The sequence below is a fragment of the Perca flavescens genome, chromosome 2 (assembly GCF_004354835.1).
Source record: "Perca flavescens isolate YP-PL-M2 chromosome 2, PFLA_1.0, whole genome shotgun sequence".
NCBI lineage: Eukaryota > Metazoa > Chordata > Actinopteri > Perciformes > Percidae > Perca > Perca flavescens.
The window spans coordinates 18,813,523-18,840,082 of NC_041332.1; the positions used below are offsets into that span (position 1 = coordinate 18,813,523).

Here is a 26,560-nt window from a genome sequence, read left to right on the forward strand (position 1 = left end):
ATTTTGAATTGAAGCATGATGTATTTCTGAGCTAAGGTCTAAGTATGGGATGTCTGCCAACTAGTGGAGGGGAGTATGAATGACATATAACACTCTATTCAGATAAAACAGCTGTTTGATTCAGTACTGCGTCCTGTCGCAATTTTGCGCCTTTGGCGCTTAAAGGGTTAAGAGGCACAAAGGCACCCTAAAACTTGCCCCAACAACTGCCGTTTTAGCTCAGTGGACGCTTGTACACGTAGCTGCAGCAACTCCAGTTTGCTAGGACCGATCCAGGGTGGCCGGAATTCTCCTTTAATGATGACCAGCTCGATACATTTCTAACTGGAATGCTTTAGATTAGACCTACCTTATGTGAGTATGAAAAAAAGATTGAATTTTGAAATGAGAAATGTGTAGGAACCCTGAAAATAGTAGGTGCAAAATATTAATTTATAATGAGGTGTGTCTTGTTAGTACCACATAGCAGAACAGGTCTGCATTGGTCTGGGGTGTTTAGAACATCTGATATACAAACTATCGGAAAATAAATGAAGTTCAAAACGTAATTTATTGACGGTCCCTAGGTGAAAACCAAGCAGTTAGGAGCAAATGGGTGTCCTGTGGTTTTCTGCCAAGACTGAGTGAAAGCTGAGCAGGAACTGCTGATGAACCTGAAATGAATATCCGAATATCTGTTGAATATCCCACATCAAACTAACTTCACCACGGTTGTTTTTATGCAGTCACAAGTCTTACATTGAAAATGCTAGCAGAGCCTGTTGGGTAGCTGAAAAGTCTGTGTGATCTATAAAATCAGTGTTGATACAAGCATCAGTGTTCCTTGAATGGCCTAATTAGCTTCTCTTGTATTGGTGCTCTTTTCCAGGGCATATACTGTACTACTCTCAGCTTTATTGTAGCGTCGTTAGTTTGTCAAAAGTTACAAAATATGAATCTTACAATAGTTATAATTAACAGTAAACTGTTTTTAAAGTTTCTAAGCCAATATTAAGCAAAATAGTAATAACAATAATGGCAATACAATCTCAAATATCAATAATAAAAATAATTAAAATAGAATAAATATACAAATCATAACTCTAAGAATGAATGAATTATTTAAGTGTAAGATCAACAGATAAGTCTTGAGACCCCTCTTGAAGGATCACATGAACGCTGAACACTAGGCAACTCATATCATAGAATGCACGCATATTTTAAGAGGACTGTCTGCAGGGAATGTGTCTGACCAATCACGGTGGGTGTGGGCCGCCTGGGCCAGAAATGCCAGGGCCAATTTTTTGTCCCAGTTCAGCCCTGTTCTAACCGTACACTAAGTGGGAACTATATTCTCAGAAAGCGGAAGCACTACTTGGGCGGAGTGATTTTCTCGCAGCACCTGAGAAGCCCGGTCACGGACATAGACATAATGGAGCAGAGAATTCGCCTGGAGTTGCTCAGAGTTGGAGTAATAGTCAACAATTACTAGATACTAGAAGTAGTAGTTAGTTTTCAATCATGGGTGTTCGCTGTATTGTAAAGAGCTGCGACAATAAACAGGGGAGACCAGGTAATACCATGATGTTTCATAGATTTCCAACCAAAAACGCTGACCGGCTGAATCAATGGCTACTTGCTCTGGATATGGATCCAAATACACCTGTAGCCACCTTCAAGACCCATCGTGTTTGCTCAGAACATTTCACTGAGGATGATTATTATGAAAAAATGTAATTATCCACAAGGACCATGAAACTTGTGCTGAAGGATACGGCCATTCCATCGATAATACAGACCGGACAATAATAGGTTTGTCTGGTCTGTATTATCGATGGAATGGCCGTATCCTTCAGCACACGTTTAATGGTCCTTGTGGATAATGGGAATAGTGAAGGTTCTTCACTAAAATTGTTTTTTAGTTTTTTTCCCGGGAAAAGGGAATAATCTGGGCAATGACATAAAGTTAGATTTAAGAGTTGCATGTAAGTCATCTGTCCTGTGGTTGGAAAATTTGTATCTAAGATGAAGAGAAACACTTGAACAAACCCAACAGCAGCTGGAACTGTGCCTGACTGTGTCTCATGTGACCTTGTTATTTGTACACGCAGTGACTATACAAATCACAACATGTAAATAGGAAAATGTTGGCGTTTTTTTTTTGTCACTTATTGGGAGCAGTAGGCTAGATAGAGCCGGTTACCTCCAGGATTTGTGCTAAGCGAGGCTAGCGGTGGGTGTGTCAGACAGAGTTACAACACGCACGGAGATGAGAAGGGTATGTATGGACTTATCTAACTCTGAGGGATACGGTGAATAAGCTAAAGTCTCAATAAGTCGGCGTGTTCCTTAAGTCCAGAAAAATTGCTTTACTGTTTTACTGAAGATTAATAACCAGCTTAAGTAGGCTACACATTACTTTCTAACATGAAACCACATTCAAGTTGGTGATTTGTGGCATGTTGCCAGACAGGTCTGTCCAGAGACCTCTAATAAGAAGATTACAATTTTAGGAGTTTTTGTGACAGCTGTAATAAGTAGTTTAAGTGTTTTCTTTTTACCTTTTCTTGAGCTTTTTTCCGAACCTGGATCTCCTGCCGCACGTTTTTCAGCTAGTAGTGAAAACTGAAAGAGAGTAGGCACATTATAGCTCCACTTTAGAACAATAAAAAACTGTGTGCGACTTCCTGGTTCCTATATAGGCCGGAGTGTGTGTCCTACTTGGTCCTTGTAGTAGTTCTCCATGGACTTGATCTGGTCCTGGTGTCGTCTCTGATGTTCCAGCCGCTGCTCCCTGGCGTAGGCTTTCTGCTCTCTCAAGTGGACCTTCTGTAGCTCCAATCCCTCCTCAAACAGCTGGCGAAACATCTACACACACACACACACACACACACACACACAACCAAGTCAGGCTTGCCAAGTTAGTCGTGTTCAGTGTTACGCGGTGGTTGGGCAGACACCAAATACTTGGCCACTGCAAAATGAATACCTTTTTTTTTTTTTTTTTTTTTTTTTTTTTAAATGATGAAAAGATACATATTGAATTCACGTAATCATTAGTTGCTTTCTTAGTCCTCGAACTGGAGTGCAAAGTTATGTATGGCCTTCACCACCCACCCTCTCCTCCTTGGTGCGCGCCCTCATCAGGCGGGCACGGTGCTGGACATGGTAGTCGCTGTGGTACTTCTTGGCGCGTGCTATCTGCTGCCTCTGTTCCCTCAGTCTGTTCTGGGTCGACTTCTGCTGCTGGATACGCTCTTTGAAGTCCCTCTGGGAGATAAACACGTTTAAGCTTGTAGCTGGCCAGCTTGCTGTGCCGAATACTGTGTCCAGAACAGGCGGGTAAAGCCTGTCTGCATGTGGGTGCGTGCCAGTGTGTGCCTAGAGTTGTGTACTTGTTTAAGAAAATGCAATTACACTCTCTCAACATCCATTGTAAGGTTACTTGTTAAGGGACCTTTTGAATGTGCGTTTATGTGTCGATGCTCACCAGGCGCCTGTTGTGGTCCTGCTCTTTGCGGATGATCTCCACCAGCAGGTCATGTTTCTTCTGGGCTTCCTCCACCTGGCAGACAAGCAGGCGTTTACATGTTCATCAATCCATCCATCCATCCATCCACCCACAACAATCGTACATTCCAGATTTTTATGTCAGACACACACACACAAACGCACACAAAGCCAAGCGCCCAGTACATCTGACTGCACGAAGCAGAGCTGGTCGCCGCGGTCCTACCTGGCTGGAGAGTTTGCTGCGGCGCTGGCTGTGAGGGGATGACAGGGCGTGCAGTCGGTCCACCTGCTGCATCTGCTGCTCCCACATCTGACCCAGGGCATGGGGGGAGATGTGAAGGTGGGGCAATTCCTCCAGGAGCACAGGGAGGAGCTCATTCTCCTTCACCTTCACTGGAGAGGGAGAGGGGGGGCTTTTAAATCGCTATATAAATCTGATGAACTATCATTATTATTAGAAAGTGCTGTTGCCAGATCAAGTTGGAAGAGAGAGGGTCAAACGGGAGTGCTTTGCATGGAGCAGTGAGAAAGTAGCTAAAGACATACTGATGGATCCAAGGACTCTAAAAGAAGGAGCGCAGGATTTGCTTTTAGTATACCAGTCTTAAAAGTCTCTGTTAAAAGATCAATTACAATGGATAGAAAGTTACTAATGAAAAATGTTATTCTTTGTACAGATTTGTGGTAATCGGTTTCATTGCACTCATTACATCTCTACATTTTTATAGCTCTCCGGTTTCAGATTTTAAGTTATTTTAAGGTAGAAATGTGGGACTTCCAAAAATCTCCAAAATGATACAGTAAAAATGTTTCATTTTCAGTTAAGGGTGCAGTCAGTGATGTCCTGTACTCAAATATATCTGTCATTGCCTGGAATTATGGAGCAATGTTTTATTGCACCTACAATTTCAGATTTAAAGTAATTTTACAGTAGAAATGTTGGACTTTACTTGGAAAAACCTCCATATTAATACAGTTAAATTGTTAGATTTTAATTTTTGGTGTTTTTAGAGACGTCAACTCAAATATTTTAGTCATTGACTGGATTTATGGAGCAAAATAGTTTTTTAGCACCTCGACTTTCAGATTTGATGTCATTTTACGGTAGAAATGTGGGACAATTACTTTGTAAAATGTCAATGTATACAGTAAAAATGTTCGTTTTTATTTCTTGAAAATATAATCTTATTTTGATGTGTACTTTATATAAATTTGAACACCTTATTTTGAAAACCGGAAGTAGTCCCATGTGTATCTTACCGCTAACTTTGATTAGACCGTCGATGTGCACCGTTTAATACATTTACCAAAAATATTAGTATATGAGTGCACTACAATTTCAGCGTCGGCTGATATGACCACGGAGATCTGAGTGTCGGCTGGCTTGACCGCTGTTAATTCAGCCAGTGCACATCATGGATGTATTAAGAGAACACACAGAGGTGCGAATACCTCTGTTTAGTTCCGGTGAAGTCCACACAAGTCGACTGTCGAGCTCATACAATATTCCAAAACGTATTTTTTTCACCAAAGAACGATGGTCACGAATTGCCGTGGTTATGTCCATATTAATGACTATGTAGCAACATAGACAGGCCGTAGCCACAACTGACCCTGCACAGCTCCAACAAGGCACGAGTTCTCGCGCGTGCTCATGGGTAACTAACAACAGTGGAGACTGTCGGCGACATCAGAGTGGAGGTCGAAGAGCTGATCAGACGGATCTTGGTTAGATCAGGAGGAATCTGAGAAAATGGTTCGAGTTTGTGCCTTTCCAAATTGCGGCAACAAAATGAAGAGATATTTGTGCTTGAGCTTTCACCGTCTACCCTACCGCAACCGGGAGACTTTACAGTTGTGGCTGGCTGCACTTCAGCTTGATGTGAAAACTCCCTTGCGAACATTACGTGAGAAAGATTACCGTGTTTGCAGCGAACATTTTGATGAGGACGACTTCACCGAAAAGAGCGTCAAGTCCCGGTATCTGAAGGCAAATGCCATTCCAAAAGCGAAAAGAACAGCTGCAGAAAAATTGGTAGGTGATCGGTAACCTCTTTTATGAATTCTTATTATGATTTTCCTTGGTAGTCTTGGAACATACATGTATATACATATATGCTTATGGGGCTTTTCAAATGAGACATTTATGTGATTATTTGTTTGAGTTTTACCGATCGAAATTCAAAGTTCCTGGCCTGCCTTGAGCTTGCATATTACATTGTGTTCGTGTGCTGTCTTTACGAGAGAATACTCGACGTGCAAGCAAAGAAAAGTTTGAAGCCTAGGTGTAGATGAGGAGAGGCGTTGGGGGAGGGGAGATGTCTGATAGCTCTGATGAACCGTGTTGCCAAAGCCCGTCTACGGAAAGCCATTGAGGTGAAGTCCCTCCCCTTCCGGTGGACCTCATGGGACCTTAAAAATATGAACGTAGTGAACGGGGAGAGGCAAATATTTTTTTTTGATCCAGTTTGAATTGAGCCATGGATTACAAATATGATGTCCCGTTGTCCTCTTCTTCCTACACCGGCCCCCGCGCCCTGTCCCTTCCAAGGGGGTAAGGAGCAACCACAAAGCGTAGGCTACCTCCTATGGAGAAAAATTTTATTTGCCTTTTAAAATTTTTCGTGACATACAAAACAGTCCGTAAACAACGTGAAAAAAAAAAATGGAAAACAGAATGCCACCCACCCGGTTCAGGTCTGAAGCGGACAGGGACATCCTGCGCAGAACATAAAAAGGCAAGAGTGAATCTGAGCCCCATAAACTGAAATCCCCAATAACCAACGGGGACCCCCCCCCCCCCCCAAGTGTCCCCGACCCCCCCCAGAACAACCGATCAGTTCAACATCAGAGCAACAACAACAAAACGGGCCAAACGGGATGGCAGCATCGCATGCTCAAGGCTCAGCACTTAAAAAAACAGACAAACAAACAACAAAAAACTGTAGCCATACAGGTAGTCATGAAAACAAAAGTAGAGACCCTGTGGAAAAGCCAAAAGATAAGATCCCAGTCCTGGCAAGGCAGGACCAGGGGCGGCAACACTAGTCACGCCAGCCAAGGCTAGTAGAGACTTCAAAGTACAGAACGTAAAAACACCAACAGCCAAAAAAAAAAAGATTCCTTCGAGTTATTCAGAGTCGCTCACTAAACTGATCCGGGTTGTGTGAGTTGCTTGAGTCTTTTGAGTCAGTATAGACCCTTTTCACAGCAGACATGTTGACATGTCAAAGTAGGAAAAAAAACAGTTGTATCCAAACCCATTAACGATGGCTGCATTCCACTTAGGAGAGGCCCTGGTATTGTTCATGCTGACTCACTGAAATACCTTACTGGGACACTTGATGGAATGGAGCCATCGTTAAGGTTATCAATTTCAGCTTTGCTTTTCCTATTGTGACAAGTCAACATGTCTGCTGTGAAAAAGTTCCATTACTAAATCACCATGGAAACACAGTCCTATTATTACTGTCATGCATCAAAACCTGAGCAACCACTCGCCACCTCATGCAGCTGCTCATATATATATATATATATATATATATATATATATATATATATATATATATATATATATATATATATATATATATATATATATATATATATATATATATATATATATATATATATATATATATATATATATATATATATATATATATATATATATATATATATATATATATATATATATGTATGTATGTATGTATATATATATATATATATATATATATGTATGTATGTGTGTATATATATATATATATATATATATATGCTTTCAATGTACAGAAGACTTTTTTTTTTTTTTTTTTTTTTTTTTAATTGATCAACCTAATTTTGATATGCTACATCTATACACCAAACCTATAAGCATGTTATTTCAGAAGTGAAATGTCTTTTTGTTGTGGATTTGCTATTCACCCTGACTCGAGGAGAGACTTCCCTCGCTCATCTGCTACCGATCCACTCATGACGTAGCCGGCTGATTCGCCTGACTGACTGACTCGAGCACTCATGAGTCCTATGGTCTGCGAGGTTGCAATGTTTCCGGCTCGGAGTCTGCCGGTCGGGAAGTTCCTATAACCTGTCTCGGACTGTCTCTGCTCACTCAGTCGCTTGAGTTGACTTGTGGAATTGTTGCCTACGAAATTGTAAGTAATAAAGCTTTTGGCAGCCAAGATGGCTAGGACTAGTAGTAGCTAATGTGGTAGGACTCAACTGATCAGAGTTAATGATACTAGAGACTTGTGAGTTAATTTAAAGACTCTGTGAAAGATCCGAGTGAATCACGACTCTGACAGGTTTACGGTTGGTTGACACCACACTTGGCTGTGCAGGCTCAGATGTGATGTCAGGCTACGGCCGGTCTATGTTGCTACATAGTCATTTCTATGGACATAACCATGGCAATTCGTGACCATCGTTTTTTAGTGGGAAAAATAAATTTTTAGTCTAGTCTTGGTGTTAAGCTGTAATTTCAGTTTGTATTAGTTTCAGTCCCGTTTGTAACTTTTTTTAGTCTTAGTCAAGTTTCAGTCAACCAAAAGTCTGAGCATTTTAGTCAGAATTATCCATGACTATTTTAGTCTAGCTTTAGTTGATGAAAACTGATGACATTTCAGTGTAGTTTTCAATGAAAATTGCATTTTAGTCTCCTTTTAGTAATGCAATTCTATTTAATCCAGTCAATATAGTTCTAAGTACCTAGTAGTATAGACAAAACCAAAATGTTGGGGATGCTTAGTACACATGGAGTCAGTCAGTCAGGTAGGAATTAAGCACACACACACACACACACACACACACACACACACACTAGTCACACAGCTAACGTTAAAATGAGACACATTAACCACAGCCTCATGAGTTGGCCTTAGCTTTCTAAAATAGAAAGTAACGTTAATGTCTTTACTCAATTTCATCATGGAATGGCTTGAGATGTCTTAAGGTTCGTGGTGTTTTTTCCTGTGATTTTGTGGCACAACACATTCAGTTTCCTTTTCCACTTCTATGTAATGAAAGTCGTTTATTCTTTTTCTCCCAAAGATGAACCCCGGCTGGCCTGCTACCATCGGTCCCTTTCTCTGTGTCAGACGTCATTTTGTCTGTTGTCGTTTACGCTCATCTCGCTCTCCAAACTCACCGCTGCATCTTCTAAATTAAATAATGCCGAGACGGGGCTTGAGGAAGTAACGTCGTCTGCGCAGTGTGACCCGAGTGCGACCTGATGCAGCCCCTGAAGTGAGACACAGGGAACAGAAATACTGCAAAATAATAACGCAACTAAACAAGACGAAATAACTTACATTTCGTCTTGTTTTGGTCAACGAAAATGAAGAGACATTTTAGCATAGTTTAAATTTTGTAAACCACATTTAGTGTCGTTTTTATTAATCAACAATATTGCATTATACATTTAATTATAGTCCTCGTCACATGACCAGCATTTACGTTGCGTCTCGTCTCCGTTACGTGATAAAGGTTCGTTGATGACGATATTTAGTCATTTTCGTTGACGAAAGCAACATTAGCTGTGAGGCAGCTTGGTCAGTCAATATAGCACACACTGAGGAATGTATTGCTCCAACCGACTACACTAACTTTCAACACTGATTGGACATCCACATACAAGGTGGCTAATTTTGCCTTTTAAGATACAAAGGTGGGTATGCAGTAGATAGCACGGTTAGTGGGGGGGGGGATATTTTAGTTCCCTGCCATGCTACTTTCTGTTTGTAGTAGTTAAAGACTACAATGTTGACTGTAATCAGGTGTGCTGTATTTTACAGCTGCATGGCACCTGGGCAGGAATGGACCAGTCACCGGGCCAGGTCAGGAGCACAGGTGAGTCTTCTTGCGGTGTACTACTCAAACTATTTTTGTCCAATAAGTTTCTTATGTTCCTCAGCCTGGTGAAGACAGTTTGTCCAGCTGCTGATGTCCTAAAATTTGTCCAGTAGAGTCCATTCTATTATAAATTCAGATTTTTTTTTGTTGGTTTTAAAATGTCCCATAACATGCTGGTTTTTGGATGCTTTTATATAGACCTTAGTGGTCCCCTAATACTGTATCTGAAGTCTCTTTTATATAGACATTAGTGGTCCCCTAATACTGTATCTGAAGTCTCTTTTATATAGACCTTAGTGGTCCCCTAATACTGTATCTGAAGTCTCTTTTATATAGACCTTAGTGGTCCCCTAATACTGTATCTGAAGTCTCTTTTATATAGACCTTAGTGGTCCCCTAATACTGTATCTGAAGTCTCTTTTATATAGACCTTAGTGGTCCCCTAATACTGTATCTGAAGTCTCTTTCCTGAAATTCAGCCTTGGTGCAGAATTACAGCCACTAGAGCCAGTCCCACAATGAGCTTTCCTTAGTATGTGCCATTTCTGTGTCTGAAGCTATTGAGGAGGAGAGAGGGGGGGGCAAGGTGGAGGGTGGGGGTGTGGCCTTGACCAACTACCACTTTGCTCGTTTGAAAGCCATGATGTCTCTCTCTCATGGGTGGGCCAAATTCTCTGGGTGGGCAAAGCAGAGAAAGGGGAGGTAACCTTTCTCCTTATGACCTCATAAGGAGCAACATTCCAGATCGGCCCATCTGAGCTTTCATTTTCTCAAAGGCAGAGCAGGATACCCAGGGCTCGGTTTACACCTATCGCCATTTCTAACCACTGGGGGACCATAGGCAGGCTGGGGGAACTCATATTGTTAAAAAAAAAAAAAAGTGAAATTTTCATGCCATGGGACCTTTTTAAAATGGTTTGAAAAGGACTAACTACTTTCAACTTAAAATATTTTTTTTTTAATTCACAGGCATTCAAGCAAATGTCCCAGAGACAAGCACTGCAACCATGGAGAAGTGAGTCAACAATTAACTTTTATCATGTTTCCCTAATGTGTTAACTAAACCATGTAGCTTAACATAAAGGCACATAGTCTGTGATAGAGTATAATACGCCAGAGCTTACTTACACCCCATTCAGTTGCAGTGATGCAGGTTAAACACCACTGTTGCACCTGCAACAATGTATCCATAGTGGCAACTTGTGTATGTTTCCAGCTCTAGCCGTGCTCTATACAACAACTGAGTCATTATCATTTCTCAGCTCTCTTTTCTGCCCCAAAACAGACCAACTCTGCAGCACATTGTGGATGAGGAGGCTATTCTGCAGCTGATGAAGAACTGCCCGATGTGCAACAGAAACTGCCGCTGTACAAAACGTTTTCGCAGTCCTTACTTCATAGTCTACCAGAGCTGTTACTACTGCAATTATCAACGCAAGTGGGCCAACCAGCCTGAAGCTAGAAATATGGACATTCGTAACAAGAAACTAAAGCCAACAAACAAGGTGTCTGTAAATGCCAAGGCTCAGTCATCACAGCTTAATAATAAATGCATTTCTGAATCCTGAGTCTCAAGAAGTCACACGATCCGTTAAGACAATCTGAAGAGCCCAGTGTAAACTCTGTCTTTTGAGATTGGGCATGAGCCCAGTTTAATATGTGCCTTAAGGTGGATCATTATGCATTTGGAAATGCTTGCTGATGACAAACAATTCTGTAAAGTTTTCTGTTGAATTGAAACTTCAGTCCAAAGTAATAACATTGAACTTGCTAACAAGGAACACAATTACAGTAAAGCAGTAAAAGAGGTGATGAGCATAGTTTTATTTGCTAGTATGTAGTGAGAAATACTACACTGAAATATGGTAAGGTGCCATTGTGTTGTGGAACGTTCAAGCCTAAATTCTCATGTGAGTCAAGATAATTAGAAAATGCATTACCGTTTAGGATTTTCTGTCCATAACATCCATAATCAAATTGAAACACTTTGTTTCATCATTTGAGGCTCAGCTGCAGCTAATCTCAAACCAGCATTCAATTAGGACAGGTAAACTACAGCCCTTTTTTTTTTTTTTTCTCTCAATTTAAGACTTAAATTGATCTTTATGCCTTTTTGAATTAGAAATTTCAGCCTTCACGTTATCTTGTTGACTTTATATGCTTTTCATACTTTGGTCAAAGGGTATCAGCCTAAACCTTAATAAAATACTAAAACAGTAACCTGTACCTCATGCAAATAACTTAAACCTTTTAACTGTGACCCATTCCAGCAAGAAGAGATGAGTGAGCCCACACTTTTATTGGATGATGAGGACGGGGCATTTGTGTGCTCATTACATACAAAATCAGTAGACGCATTGCAACCCTTTGTATTGGTTTAAAACTACCATTATCTTTAGTTCTGGCTGAGAGTTAAAAACCATCACAATTGAGTTGAGGAAAAGGAGAAGTCATGAAAGACCGATTATCATCGCCCCTGGAGATCAGACAGCACAACACCAGGTTAGTTAAAAATCAAACATTAAAGTTAAATAAATAATCCACTGTCATGGTTAAATCGTTAAAAGGAAGACATCGCACATACAAGGGGGAAAATTTGTTTAAAATCCGTCAGTGTGGGACATTCATACTTGGTAATGTTGCATCTGCGGTCCTATTTGGCAAAAGGAAGAACATTTTTACTAGTTTGCTACAATATCAGTACACATACTGCACAGTGAGGGAGCCATTTTAAAACATTCTTAGTTATCAAGTACTAAAACCCACGGAAGAAGGGGACTTAGTCCAAGGTGTCGTTAAGTTCAGGTATAGCAGCTGAGGTGAGAGGAAGTTAGCTACATTAGCTAAAAGCTACATTTTGTCAGAGTACGTTCAGTTCATTAATAATCAATCATCAGGCCTTGTATAAGTTCTAACAATGTCAATTACCTCTTCTGTGCAAATCTGAGGGAAGATGCCGAGGAGACCGTACTGTCAGAATGTCGTACCCTTAGTTGTTTTAGGAAGAAACAAAACGTTTTGCTGCATGTTCCTCTAATGTAAATCCAGCCTTGATTGAGCAGAGCTTAGAACAGCCCTGTGTCTCTCGCTTCCTTGCTCAGTTCAGATAGCTAGTGTTGTACTGGAAGGAAGCCATCTGGACCCGATTGCGCAGCCTCTGGACCTCCAGATCCTGGAAATGGTCGTCCTCATCGTTCTGGATTATGATCTTCTGCAGTTCACCAATCTCACGCTCCATCCTGGAACGCAGCTCTCTCTTCATCTTCAGCAGAGCCTGCAAAACAATGGCAATAGTGAAGGTTCTTCACTATAATTGTTACAATTTTAGGAGTTTTTGTGACAGCTGTAATAAGTAGTTTAAGTGTTTTCTTTTTACCTTTTCTTGAGCTTTTTTCCGAACCTGGATCTCCTGCCGCTCTTGGGCGAGTTTTTCAGCTAGTAGTGAAAACTGAAAGAGAGTAGGCACATTATAGCTCCACTTTAGAACAATAAAAAACTGTGTGCGACTTCCTGGTTCCTATATAGGCCGGAGTGTGTGTCCTACTTGGTCCTTGTAGTAGTTCTCCATGGACTTGATCTGGTCCTGGTGTCGTCTCTGATGTTCCAGCCGCTGCTCCCTGGCGTAGGCTTTCTGCTCTCTCAAGTGGACCTTCTGTAGCTCAATCCCTCCTCAAACAGCCTCAAACACACACACACACACACACACACACACACACACACACACACACACACACACACACACACACACACACACACACACACACACACACACACACACACACACACACACACACACACACACACACACACACACACACACACACACACACACACACACACACACACACACACACACACACACACACGTCAGGCTTGCCAAGTTAGTCGTGTTCAGTGTTCTGTGGTGGTTGGGCAGACACCAAATACTTGGCCACTGCAAAATGAATACCTTTTTTTTTTTTTTTTTTAAATGATGAAAAGATACATATTGAATTCACGTAATCATTAGTTGCTTTCTTAGTCCTCGAACTGGAGTGCAAAGTTATGTATGGCCTTCACCACCCACCCTCTCCTCCTTGGTGCGCGCCCTCATCAGGCGGGCACGGTGCTGGACATGGTAGTCGCTGTGGTACTTCTTGGCGCGTGCTATCTGCTGCCTCTGTTCCCTCAGTCTGTTCTGGGTCGACTTCTGCTGCTGGATACGCTCTTTGAAGTCCCTCTGGGAGATAAACACGTTTAAGCTTGTAGCTGGCCAGCTTGCTGTGCCGAATACTGTGTCCAGAACAGGCGGGTAAAGCCTGTCTGCATGTGGGTGCGTGCCAGTGTGTGCCTAGAGTTGTGTACTTGTTTAAGAAAATGCAATTACACTCTCTCAACATCCATTGTAAGGTTACTTGTTAAGGGACCTTTTGAATGTGCGTTTATGTGTCGATGCTCACCAGGCGCCTGTTGTGGTCCTGCTCTTTGCGGATGATCTCCACCAGCAGGTCATGTTTCTTCTGGGCTTCCTCCACCTGGCAGACAAGCAGGCGTTTACATGTTCATCAATCCATCCATCCATCCACCCACAACAATCGTACATTCCAGATTTTTATGTCAGACACACACACACAAACGCACACAAAGCCAAGCGCCCAGTACATCTGACTGCATGAAGCAGAGCTGGTCGCCGCGGTCCTACCTGGCTGGAGAGTTTGCTGCGGCGCTGGCTGTGAGGGGATGACAGGGCGTGCAGTCGGTCCACCTGCTGCATCTGCTGCTCCCACATCTGACCCAGGGCATGGGGGGAGATGTGAAGGTGGGGCAATTCCTCCAGGAGCACAGGGAGGAGCTCATTCTCCTTCACCTTCACTGGAGAGGGAGAGGGGGGGCTTTTAAATCGCTATATAAATCTGATGTACTATCATTATTAGAAGCCAGATCAGACTGAAATCATGTTGGAAGAGAGAGGGTCAAACGGGAGTGCTTTGCATGGAGCAGTGAGAAAGTAGCTAGAGACATACTGATGGATCCAAGGACTCTAAAAGAAGGAGCGCAGGATTTGCTTTTTGTCTTAAAAGGTCTCTGTTAAAAGATCAATTACAATGGATAGAAAGTTACTAATGAAAAATGTTATTCTTTGTACAGATTTGTGGTCATCAATGTCATTGCACATAACATAGTTTTATACAGTCTATGCTCTCAGTAGGCAGGATATTGTTAATGAGCTAGATGAAAAAAGATGTAGATTTTAAAAAATATAAAAATGTTGATAACATGTATGTGGATACCAGCTTCCAGAGGGAATAAGGGCAATACAAGTGTGGATGGATTAGTAAAACGGGCTCTGAAACATGAGCTCATGAACATTTCACTCAGTAACTGAAGCAAAAGGAATAATCAAGAGAAACCTCAGTGTAGTTGGGATTCAGGAAACACAGGACGACGTGTTTATGCTGTACAGCGAGAAGGGGGCCCAGTAAGGACAGCTACAAAGAGCCCCAAGGGGAGAACATCCTAACAAGGCTGAGGGTAGGACATACTAGACTTAATAAAAACTTTAAACACTTAAAAGCAAACATCTCTCAGGATTACATGGGCACTGCCATGTAGAGGACTCAGTGGAGCATGTAATCATTCACCGACAAAGTACTCTGAGAACAAGAAACACTGAAGAAGGAAATCAGGAAGCTTGGAGTGGAAGAACATCTAAACTATGTATTTGGCATTGGGTTAGAGAGAATATTCCATTATTTGAAAGAAATTAGAGTCCAGTGTAATATAGTTTTTTGTTTGGATAAGGGATAAATAACTCTGGACCACACACCAACATAGTAGGGGGCAGTAATGCACCTTAACGCAAGTTGCCATCCACCATAAAAAAGAAAGGAGGACTCCAAGGATGGTGCGTGCTTGTGTTTTTACGGGCTGTTCTAATAAATAAGTGTCCTGGTCACCACTTAGTTTTCACCGTGTTCCGTTCAGTGATGTTGGCCAGCTTCTCTTAATACATCCTTGTGAATGAATCAGAAGGTGAGAGAACAGTACGTGTGCACAGTGAAGAGAAGAGAAGAAAATGGTTCGTGTTTGTGCTTTTCCCGGCTGCGATAAGAATATGAAACACTACGATCCGGAAAGTTTTCACAGACGTCCTCTGCAGAACAGTGATACGTTGAAGCAGTGGCTGGTCGTATTACACGTCGATGTCGAGACACTGGTAAAAACGCTGGGAGGGAAGGACTGCCGCGTCCGCAGTAACCATTTCGACAAGGACGACTTCATGATACCCTGGAGAGCCCTCCCAGAAAAAATATCACCTCAAGAAAAGTGCTGTACCGAGAACCAGCCTGAAGCTAGAAATATGAACAGTCGTTAGGCAAACGTACCGCCCAAGAGGAAACTAAAGCCAACAAACAAGGTGTCTGTAAATGCCAAGGCTCAGTCATCACAGCTTAATAATAAATGCATTTCTGAATCCTGAGTCTCAAGAAGTCACACGACCCGACATCTGAAGAGCCCAGTGCAAACTCTTGTCTTTTGAGATTGGGCATGAGCCCAGTTTAATATGTGCCTTAAGGTGGATGATTATGCATTTGGAAATGCTTGCTGATGACAAACAATTCTGTAAAGTTTTCTGTTGAGTTGAAGCTTCAGTCCAAAGTAATAACACTGAACTTGCTAACAAGGAACACAATTAGAGTAAAGCAGTAAAAGAGGTGATAAGCATAGTTTTGTTTGCTAGTATGTAGTGAGAAATACTACACTGAAATATGGTAAGGTGCCATTGTGTTGTGGAAAAAAGCATTTTGAATACTAATAATTATAATACCTAGAAAAATAACAAAGATCCATGTGGTAAATATACAACTCTTAACCTACTTGATGGGGCTTTCCTGGGGGTCACCTGCCTTCTCCGTCCCGGTGTGGTTTGTGTGTTACGTTGGGACCTGTGCGGGGCCTTCGTTCTAGCTGGGGACAGTCTGGGTACTTCGGAAACATCCCTTAGTATGGCCTCTCTGTACTGTCGCTCCTACACACAGATAGACCGACAGACAGACAGACAGCAGTCAAAGGCACTTAGTAATTCACAATATTTTCCCATTTTTCCCCATCTTCCTCCAAGATTAAGGCTTATTTGTTAAGACAAAGTTCTGCTTTAATAACAAACAGGAATGTGATGTAGAAAAAGGGTTGAGAGACGGGTCCTTATATTCATACTACTGACTTACGGCTTTCTGAGCTTTAAGGCGGGCTTTGTCTAGATCCACTCGCTCTTTGTCTTCATATCTTTTCAACTCCTCCTCATAGGCCTTTTTCTCCAAATACTGAAAGAGAGAGAGACTCGTTTATTATTTTATAGGTACATAACATGCTGACATGATGATGAATAGAACCAGAGCAGCAGCAAATTAATTTAACCTGAACATATATTTTGAACTGAGATTGTAATTTGAGTGACGAAAGAAGAGAAATAACTGAAAAGCAAGCGAGCAAATACACAATATCTTGATCGATTTTTTCCTTGTTTAAAATGTACAACCCATGTTAAATCCAGGTGAAATAAAACTGAGGAACAAATTAAGTTAAAGTTAATTAACTAGCATATGTTGACATTGGCTGAATCTAAGAAATGCTTAGGATAGAAAATCTGACATACAGAAATCAATAACTTCAGCTTTAAATCAAAGATGTTTTTGACAGTGAAGGTTTTGCATGTTTTTGAACTGCATTTACATTTACAGGCAGTTTCAGACTGACACATAACCACTCAACTTTGCTGCTGTCTGCAAATTACAGCCAGTTCGGACATTGTCAGTATATTTTATAGGGTACATTTAAAAGGGAAAGGACTAAAGAAAATAATAACTATGGTAATACCTTGCTATGTTTTCTGTGAGACTGTCTGTGGTGTAGCTCTCCTCGCCATGAATGATCAGAAGCTGCCAGGTTGGATTGTCTCCTATCATCCAGACTCATTGCCTCTGCCATGGCATCTTCTAACTGTCCCTGCACGGAGCGAGGGGCCCTTGGAGGGGAGGGGGATAAGGAGCGTGTCCGGTGGGTGGATTCAGCGTCAGGTGTTCCTGAAACTAATAAATGTTACAATTTATTTTATAGTATCAGCGGCTCTTTAAAGATAATGAATGTCTTAACCGTGGGTTTACTTAGCCATATTTTGTATTTACCCGTGTGTTGTCTGGGAGTCCTGCGACACTCCATGATGCTGTCACTGTGGTGGGACTGCTTGTCTTCTTCTCTGACTTCACTGGACTCTCCACTTTCACCCAGAACTCGTTTGAGCATCTACGGAAATTCAACATCATTCATTGTTGCAAGCATAAACGGTATAATAGACAAATACAAAAATGTTATAAGTGCACATACTAAATCTTCTAATGGTTGTAAACATGTTTTTGAATTAACAATTATTAAAGAGAATGTAGCCAGGACTCCCTTGGTTTACTTATTTATCCAGGTGAAATAAACTAAAAAAAAAAAAAAAAAAAATGTCATTGAGTTGACCTTAACTACATGGACTTACATTTAGAAAACAGACTAGGTAAACATACTCTAACCCACCCCCAACAAAACAGACACACACACAGAGAAAGGTTTAAAATCACTTTTGCTTGGATACAAAACATTCATGAATATAACACATACACACACCTGATCGAGTTCTTCAAGCCGATGGCAGAGGTTCTCAGATATGTGATGCAGCTCCTCTTCGGTTTGCTTGTTCCTCTGTCTGCGATACGACAGAGGCTCGCCCAACCCTTCCTCCTCCAACCTGCTACTGTTCAGACGATCACAAAGACACCATACAGCAGAGATAGACAGTCAGAACAATAAGTAATGCCACATTGTCCCTGCATAACATGATCATTTCATCAAGGGCATTCTATTCCTTATTCTGCAGCTTTTCTGCTGTCTTACCTATCTCTGGGATATATCTTTCTGTTCAGTTGTCTTAGTTTATAACTCAGATCTTCCTCATCTTGCTCTTCCTCCTCAGTGTCTGGTGGAGAAGGGGTTGTGACCGACATCTCATCCTCCAGGGTGAGGAAGAGCACATCTGGCTTGGTACGGAACAAAACCCTCCTGGGACCCCCATTAGTTGGCTGACAGACAAAAAGAGAACAATGTTAAATTTCGTTCACATAAAGTAACAAAAAACTTCTTAAAAAAAAAAGAAGAAAGAGGCGAAGCAACAAAAGCATGGCATTTATGTATTAAAATGAATCCATTCACCCGTAATAATATGGATATATACATGGCTTTGGCACAGGATAAACTTGACTTAGTAAAACACATGAATAAACTAGGATCTGACGGATACATTAGCAGGGTCGATAGAACAATATGATAATCAATCTCTAACATATTTCACATTTAATTTTACATTAAATTATGACCAATGCACAGAAAAGCTATTCAATAAGTTGATTTAGAAAGACTGTAAATGAGCCAATGAAAAAAGAAAATGTGATTATATTTTGGAAGACCATATCAAATGTTTTTTTTTTTCCTGAATTTTATTTTTTATTTAGAAATTCCATCAGAATGGACTGGACAGATTAGACCAGCGTATACTGTATGCCACTGTATCTGTCAATTTATCATCTTATTTCCACCCTTTTTAACAGAGCAACCAGTGTTACACACTGGGTTGTTTACAAGGGTTGCTGGAGATGACACAAAACAATAAGGATCCAAACATGTTTGCATGGGTTTGATGTTGCTGTAAAATTGGTACAAGTGAAGGCCTGTTGCTCTCTTACCTCTAGTGTCTCCCCCTCCACTTCTGTCCTGGCTCTTTGCTGACTGGACAAAGACTTCTCACTCACGGCTGGAAATTGAGCAAAACATGACATTGAGAACTACATTTAGTTACGCTTTACTCTGATGGGGGATTTTCACTTGTTGGCGGTCACAAGAGTAAAAGCAGATACACAGTACGATTTGGTGGCTGCCCTGGAGATACACTGTCAACTCCCAACATTCAGTCAAAACCATCAATCCAATCAAGTGCTAGCAGGCTCTTTTTATCCCATGATCTGTGATACAGATTTCAAGAAATCAAACCGTTAAACCACTTGACATTTTGATCTGAAGAATGAAGGTAAATTTGTTTTACTCACCAGGAGACTGGAAAAGAGGAGACTGTAGTCCATTGGTAACAACGGTCTCAGCTTCCGGTTTAGAGGTCTGTGTGAGATGTATCGTGAGGAAGTTAGAGGGGGAAAAGAGCAAGAAAGAAATGACTGTGAAGCCAAGCAGAGACCATTATCATTTAACTACAGAGGGACACAGTTTAGTACTGAACATAACCTGCAGCTCAGACATGTCCATTTTCTAAAATTGTCATGAGAGAAACAGTTAATCACCAGACACAAGACTTTTAGAACATATTGACACTGTTGATGGTGACGGATAAAGTCAGTCACTCCAAAGGAAGAAGACGCACATCTTCAGTAGATTTGAGCTGCATGGCTGTAGTTGTGTACTCCGTTACAGTAGGGCCATAGGTTAAGCTGTGTGTGTGTGTGTGTGTGTGTGTGGGTGTGTGTGTAAGCAAACACACAACACCAGGCTCTTGTAAATGTCAGGACCTGCTATTAAGTAAGTGTGCTGAGGTGGCAGTCCGTCAGATGGCACTTCCTTGTTTCAGTTAAATTTCTTAAAAAGTGACAAATATGTGCATATCTGTCTCACATGACACATTTCCTTTGACCTAACACAGGTAGGAATTTCTTTAATAAAAAGCAAATTTTTTCTTTATCTGAACATACCTTGAATAAGCCACTGCTTTCCCTTGGGTTGTAGACTTTTATTTTATTCTGCCAATAGGCTTTTAATGATCAGTAAATTGTTAAAAAACAGAACTTAGCCAAGACTAAACTCCTCAGCACCACCAGTACTCAAAAAGCCAGATTCAGTACAGAAGCTCTGCATTTCTTAAATCATCACACTTCCTCAAACGCTATGGCTAGCTAGACTATAATTGCACTAATACATAGTTAGGATGTTAACTAACAGGACAGTGAATGTCACTTCACTCTGATAATCCAGTTTGGATTTACACAAAAGCAATCAGCAATCAGCAAAACAACAAATGTTCAGCAAACTATTGAGTGTGACAGAAGGACAGTCTTGCACTGCAGTAATATCTCATTGACTCTAGAACTTTGGGAAAGATAAAGTTTGCATGTTCTTTTGCATGCAAATAAGAGGTAAATTGAATGTAAAACAACTGAACCTCATCATTTTGAATGATATGGCTACCTCTGTAGTTACAGGAGCAGCTTCCTCCCCTAGGTGCCCTTGGCTGAAGCCGTCAGCTGTTGAGTGTGGGTCTGTGTCGGGTCTGTGGAGGGTGTTGCTCTGACAGGGTGGCTGCAAAGCGATGGCTGAGGGCAGCGGTTCAGTCAGTGGAGCGTTCTGTGCGTCCAAAGGATCAGAGGTGGTGACTGCATCTGAGGTTTTGGGAGAGACAGCCAGTCCTTGCAGATTGATCATGACATTTATTGAAAGTTATCTCAGTTACAAGTTAAAATCCTTAATGATGGAGTGCCTTGGTAGCCGATTGGCTACAGAACATTCCACATAACTGCAACGTTGCCGGTTTGGTTCTGAATTCATTAAACAAACAATTGGTTCGCACTGTGGAATTGAAGTCAATGAGTACATAGCACCAAATACAAAAAAATAGTTTGTTTTAAATGTTAAAATGCCTTGTCTAAGATTGGTGAAAATGTGAAAAACTAACCTTTAAAAAATGTAATTTAATAATAAAAGAATACAAATATAAATGATACCTGCAGGCAACATGATGTGACAGAGCAGACATATGACTGTAATTATTTTGGATATGTAGACAAGGTTATGCCCAGCCTGCTGATTATTGATACTAAATTGTCTCAGAATATCTTTATGGTTTGCAGCAACGACCACACGACTGGTCAGGTAACTACTGTATACTTTGAAAACTAAATCAACAACTTTAATCAATGCATTAAACAACTTATGTTCTCTCAAATGCTTAAAACTGTTTCAAGCTGAAATGCAAGAACATTTTGAGAAATATTTTACTATGTTAATTTAATATTCTGGCCACAAAACATCTGGAAAATCAGAGGAAAAAAATACATTGATTTGTATGCATAAAGACAGCAAGGTATTTTGCCCAAACACAGTAAGTAAGTGGGGTAAAGATGGGCTTTGTTTGTGCGTCTTACCATCTTGTTTGGTTGTAAATGTGCGTGCCGAGACTCCCAGCCCAATGAGCTCACTAGCTGATCCCACCTCCTCAGCATTCCAGGTATGGAGGGAATGTTTACTGGAATGGACAGTGGACCTGAACGATGAGACATGATATTATTTACCAAATGTTCACACAAGTACTATATATTAAAATGATAGATGTTTACTTTAATATTGCTCTAAATTCATCAAACCACAACTGATTAAAACTGTGGAATTTACAGATTTAAAAAAGAAAAGAAGCCAATAGAACCATAAAAGACATAAAAATCATTATTGCATGTTAAAATGTGACTTATTCAGATCCAAGCCTTGTCTATAAGATTGGGTCATGGCAGGGGTGCTGTTATAAGCCACAAAGCCTTTGCTTGTACATAAATATAGCATAATGTTGAAATCATCACAGCAGGAGCATTAACTCACTGATAAACTCAACAGCTTTATAATGCTATTCAGACACAGACTCTATCAGTAATTCTTCTGAAACTTACAGTACCACCACAATACAAAGGTTTTATATTTATATTCATTAAGTGCTTCCAAAACAGGAACATAATAATGTATGAATAAATACACAACATCCACCCAAAGAAAAACTAAAAATGTAAGGGGACTGCAGGGACGCCCCTATTTGAATAAATAGGCCCTATCTTGCACCCAGCGCAGCACAAAGGCTGATGCAGGTGTCTTTGCTAGTTTAAGACCGAGGCAGCTGTCAATTTCCCATCCAGCGCCCCCGTCGTTTAAATAGCAAATGCACCCATCTGTGCGCCCATGGGTGTGCTGGTCTTACAGTGAGGTATGTTCAGGTGCATTCTTGGCGTATTGCTATCTTGAGGCAGCGGAAAGAGGCCGCGCCATTGACCAACAAAAACCTGGTCTAAAGCCAGTAATGCAGAATTTCATTGTTATTTTACGCCTGCTTCACTTCATGGAGTTTTGGTGGCATAGTGCTCGTGCCATATATGATCTGCTCACGCGCTTTCACTTCACGCACGAGAAGATCAGTTTCTTCTCCTGAAAATCTCTCCTTCTTGCTTAGCAAATCCGCCATCATAATAGGAATGTGCCAAGGTACAAACGTGCCTGGCTTTTAAAGGGAATGGGAGATGACACTGATTGGTTTATTGCATGTTACGCCCAAAACACACCTACAATTAATTAAGACACTACGTACAACCCTTTTGAACCATGCGCCTGGCACACGGACCCTTTTTTTCTCTTTAATATTTACACTACTGCTAGAAGGTTAGCCTAACTGGCTGTTGTGTCAACCGGATGTAAAGCCCGGATCTGCTCTGAAGCTGAATGACATGATCGCAATCATGTGGAACAAACATGACTGTCAGCAATATTTGGGTTTATGGGAGAGGTCAAACCAAACATGCTATGCTTACACTTTTTTCTTTTTTTTTACTGGCTGTGGTAAAATAGCAAAGGGTGTGTAAGTGTTATGTAAGTTTGAGTCTGATAAACACAGTGAAACTGTAGTTGGTATGAATATATAGAGCCCACTGAGTAAAGATAACACCATGATTAAAACATAAAACAAACCTTCATAATGTATCATTCATTGTGTGTACAATATGTGTTTCTTAGTGTTTGGGGAATATGAGCAGTGCATCTAGAAGTTCTTACTCTCCACTGGAAGACGCTCCCTCCAGTTTAGTCTCCTTGTGCTCTGTGGCATTGCAGCTTGTTGGCTCCTTGGTTTCACCAGGCACATCCTCATTGAGACTGTCATTCAGTTCCTCTGAAAAAGACATGACAAAGAGAAAGCAATACTTGTGATTGCAACATGTAATGACCTCCATGGAATCTTAAAGAGGAACAAACACATAGGACCTTTAATTCAACTAGATGACAATACACTGCAGTGGAAATTCACTGGCAAAAAAGATAAAGTCAGAACTAAAAGACTCATCCCAAAAAAGCCAGACCAACAACTGAGGCCTTTGAGCAGTAAACTCAAAATAAGTACTTAAAGCAGAAGCACAACTTGTCATTGTTAGACACTGAAGATAGACACTGCACTGTACCCACTGTCACCACAGCTTTTAGAAACACATCATTTGTAAGTGCAGACAGTCATTAACTACTAATTGCTGCTTGGCAGCGGTCTGAGGGACGGCATGCTCAGCTATGCCAAACGAAGAGAGCTTACTGTTCCCTATAAAATCCTGCACCAGCTTAAACTGGATATGGGACACATTATGTCCTATTGAAGCTGAAGGACAAACAGGCAATATCACCTAAACAGAGACTTGTGTCTCAGTCAGTAAAAAGGAGAAGTAGCTGTCAAACTGAGAATACCAGATGCTAAAGGCTGCAACGAATATGGCCTTCTGGTCACTGCTCTGCAAAGTCATTAACTGATAAGAACTGCATGTTAATAGCAAAGATGAAATATGTTTAGGTGATTTATACTAGTTCTGATGTGTTTTTCCCTCCAATATCTGTAAAATATACTATCTGTGTTGGTAATATTTTGTAATTAACATTATCAGTGGCTTTTTTTAAATTACTGATGCAGAATCCTTGTCTTCATCCTCAAAAATCATTTTGGAAAGTTTTAATACATTATGAAGCATTAATGTAATTAAAATTAATTATTAAAAGGTACCAATTTGTGACATAAAATAAAGCCATTGTGTGCATGATATGCATATTATCTGTCAGCTTGACTGAATTATTCTGCCTACCACCATTCTGTGACTCCTCGCTTATCTCCTCCTTGAGATATTCTAGGAGGCCATCGAAGATTTCCAGGAGGTTCTTGATAGACTCTTTGTCCCCTCTGACAACATTTTCTCCTGCGAACACACAGCCAGTTACAGGTTATACTCAGTACTCATACCCACATTATTGCTAAAGAAAAAAGGAGTTTGTTATTGTCCTTGTGTTTCTGCATACCCCTTCAGAAATTTGGGCCAGGCAGCCCAAAATAAAGTGACTTGGTGGTGAATCTTAAATTGATCAAAGTTAAAATTATGCATGTAACAGTTGATAATAGTTGCTCTTCTCTTTTACATACACATGACTTAATCAATATTGTTGTGAAGAATGTTTATTATACCTGTAATGTGTGAGAGACTGATCTGAAGGTAATCCAGGGAGAGTGAATCAATCACAGACTGAACGTTATGGGCGTCATCCTCTTGACTGCATGGCGCTGCAATGTAATCTAAACAAATACATACACACCAATGGGAAAAACTGAAGCTTTTATATGAGCCCACAGAAACGGTGAAATGCACACAACAATGCCAAACTTACAGCAACATGCATTCACACACTTCCTTGAACACTTTGGGCTTTCATTTTAGGTATTTCCTGTACTTAACAATGAGGAAAGAGCTCAGTGACGTTAACGGTCTCATGATGCCATTTTTAATGGTGTTAGGAAGCATTCCTGACATGCTAAGCACACTCAGGAGATCATGAAACTTAAACCTCACAGCTTGTTAACCTTCTGTGTTTTTGGCCTTAGAATTTAAATGTAGAGCTGCAAAGATTAATCGATTAATTGATTAGGTGTCAACTATTAAATTAATCGCCAACTATTTTTTGATAATCGATTAATCAGATTCCAGCTTCTCAAATGTGAATATTTTCTAGTTTCTTCACTCCTCTATAATAGTAAACTGCATTTTGATCTTTGAGTTGTGGACAAAACAATATATTGGGCTTAGTAAAACACTGATCAACATTTTTTCACCATTTTCTGAATTTAGTTTAGACCGAACGATCAACTAATTGATTAATCGAGAAAATAATCAACAGATTAATCGACAATGAAAATAATCATTAGTTGCAGTCCTTTTTAAATTACCATGTAAGGGCTACAGATAATGGTTATTTTCATCAATAATTACTCTGCTGATAATTTGCTATATGAATCAATTAATTGTCAGGTGACGAAAAATGAAATTGCTTGTTTTGTCCATCTAACTAACACTTCGAAATCTTTAAATATTCAGTTTATTATTGTTTATTATAGACAAAGAAAAACCGCAAATCATCACAACTGAGAAGCTGGAAACTGAGAATATTTGGCATTACTACTTAAAAAAATAATAATCCGTGACTTGGCCGCCGCACGGTTAAACTCCCCGCAGTGTGGACTGGTAGATGGAGAGGTGCCAGGTTGTCTCCTGGGCACTTCAGAGGTGCCTGGGAGCAAGGCACCAAACCTCCCCAACTTGTCAGGGCTTCATCCTGTGACACAGTCACCTCGCTTTGACATCTCTCCATACATAATGCTTCTGTATAAGTCCTGTTTATGCAAGTCTGTTGGGCCTGTGTGTGAATACATTTATAATAACAGAGTGAAAAAAAAAATTCAAAACAATTGGTTAATCTGTTGCAAGATTAACCAATTGTGTTGACATTTGGTTGATCTGTAGCTTGCTCTCACCTGGAACTTTCTCCCCCAAGATGTTTTCATACAGAGCAATGAAAACATTTGCATCACAGTCCGTCAGTTTACTCAGCCTTAGGTTTATGGGACACTTACTGAGAAGATCATTTGCCACATCTACCCAATCTGTAGAAAAAAGAAGAAGGTAAAAGTCATGTTCATTTCCTATAGTAAAGTCATTAAGCAAAATAGAGTAGTGAAAGAGTTAACAGAACACGTGGTAAAGGAACCATCATCAGTGAACCATGTATGAAGGACGATTTTACTTCTAGAGAGCTCATTATGTTGACATTCAATGGTTACGTACAGAATCCCCTTCAAAATCCTGCTAAAAGTCTATAAAGCACTTAATGGTTTAGCTCCTCGGTACATCTCCGACTTGCTCACTGATCATAACCCGTTAAGGCCTCTCAGGTCACCAGGCAAATATCTTCTAGCTGTACCCTGAATTAGATCCAGGTCCAGTGAGGGTGCCTTTAGTTACTGTGGTCCTGGTCTCTGGAACAAGCTGCCTAATGACCTGAAGTCCATCACAACATACTCATACTCACATAT

At 40.6% G+C, this 26,560-nt stretch overlaps 3 protein-coding genes across 3 annotated transcripts; 1 reads left to right on the forward strand and 2 right to left on the reverse strand.

The window, feature by feature from the left end:
- Window positions 1-2,401: 2,401 nt before the first annotated feature.
- On the reverse strand, window positions 2,402-5,163 carry LOC114562512 (centrosomal protein of 95 kDa-like). The gene is made up of 7 exons (XM_028588924.1): window positions 4,945-5,163; window positions 3,716-3,885; window positions 3,470-3,544; window positions 3,097-3,249; window positions 2,701-2,847; window positions 2,541-2,604; window positions 2,402-2,454 (listed from the first exon to the last, which is right to left on the reverse strand). The coding sequence occupies exons 1-7, from the start codon at window positions 5,057-5,059 to the stop codon at window positions 2,402-2,404; spliced, it is 777 nt and encodes a 258-aa protein (XP_028444725.1). The 5' UTR covers window positions 5,060-5,163.
- On the forward strand, window positions 4,950-11,629 carry LOC114562519 (THAP domain-containing protein 4-like). The gene is made up of 5 exons (XM_028588937.1): window positions 4,950-5,527; window positions 9,285-9,339; window positions 10,312-10,357; window positions 10,628-10,818; window positions 11,613-11,629. Exons 1-5 carry the CDS (start codon window positions 5,246-5,248, stop codon window positions 11,627-11,629), a joined length of 591 nt encoding a protein of 196 aa, XP_028444738.1. The 5' UTR covers window positions 4,950-5,245.
- Window positions 11,623-26,399, reverse strand: LOC114562528 (centrosomal protein of 95 kDa). Its single transcript, XM_028588949.1, has 21 exons — window positions 26,393-26,399; window positions 26,003-26,131; window positions 24,662-24,769; window positions 24,288-24,398; window positions 23,224-23,338; window positions 21,561-21,679; window positions 20,608-20,798; window positions 19,464-19,530; window positions 19,104-19,171; window positions 18,259-18,443; window positions 17,992-18,118; window positions 17,508-17,625; window positions 17,200-17,411; window positions 16,551-16,646; window positions 16,201-16,351; window positions 14,024-14,193; window positions 13,782-13,856; window positions 13,409-13,561; window positions 12,887-12,994; window positions 12,719-12,790; window positions 11,623-12,616 (listed from the first exon to the last, which is right to left on the reverse strand). Exons 1-21 carry the CDS (start codon window positions 26,397-26,399, stop codon window positions 12,440-12,442), a joined length of 2,559 nt encoding a protein of 852 aa, XP_028444750.1. The 3' UTR covers window positions 11,623-12,439.
- Between the last annotated feature and the right edge of the window lie 161 nt (window positions 26,400-26,560).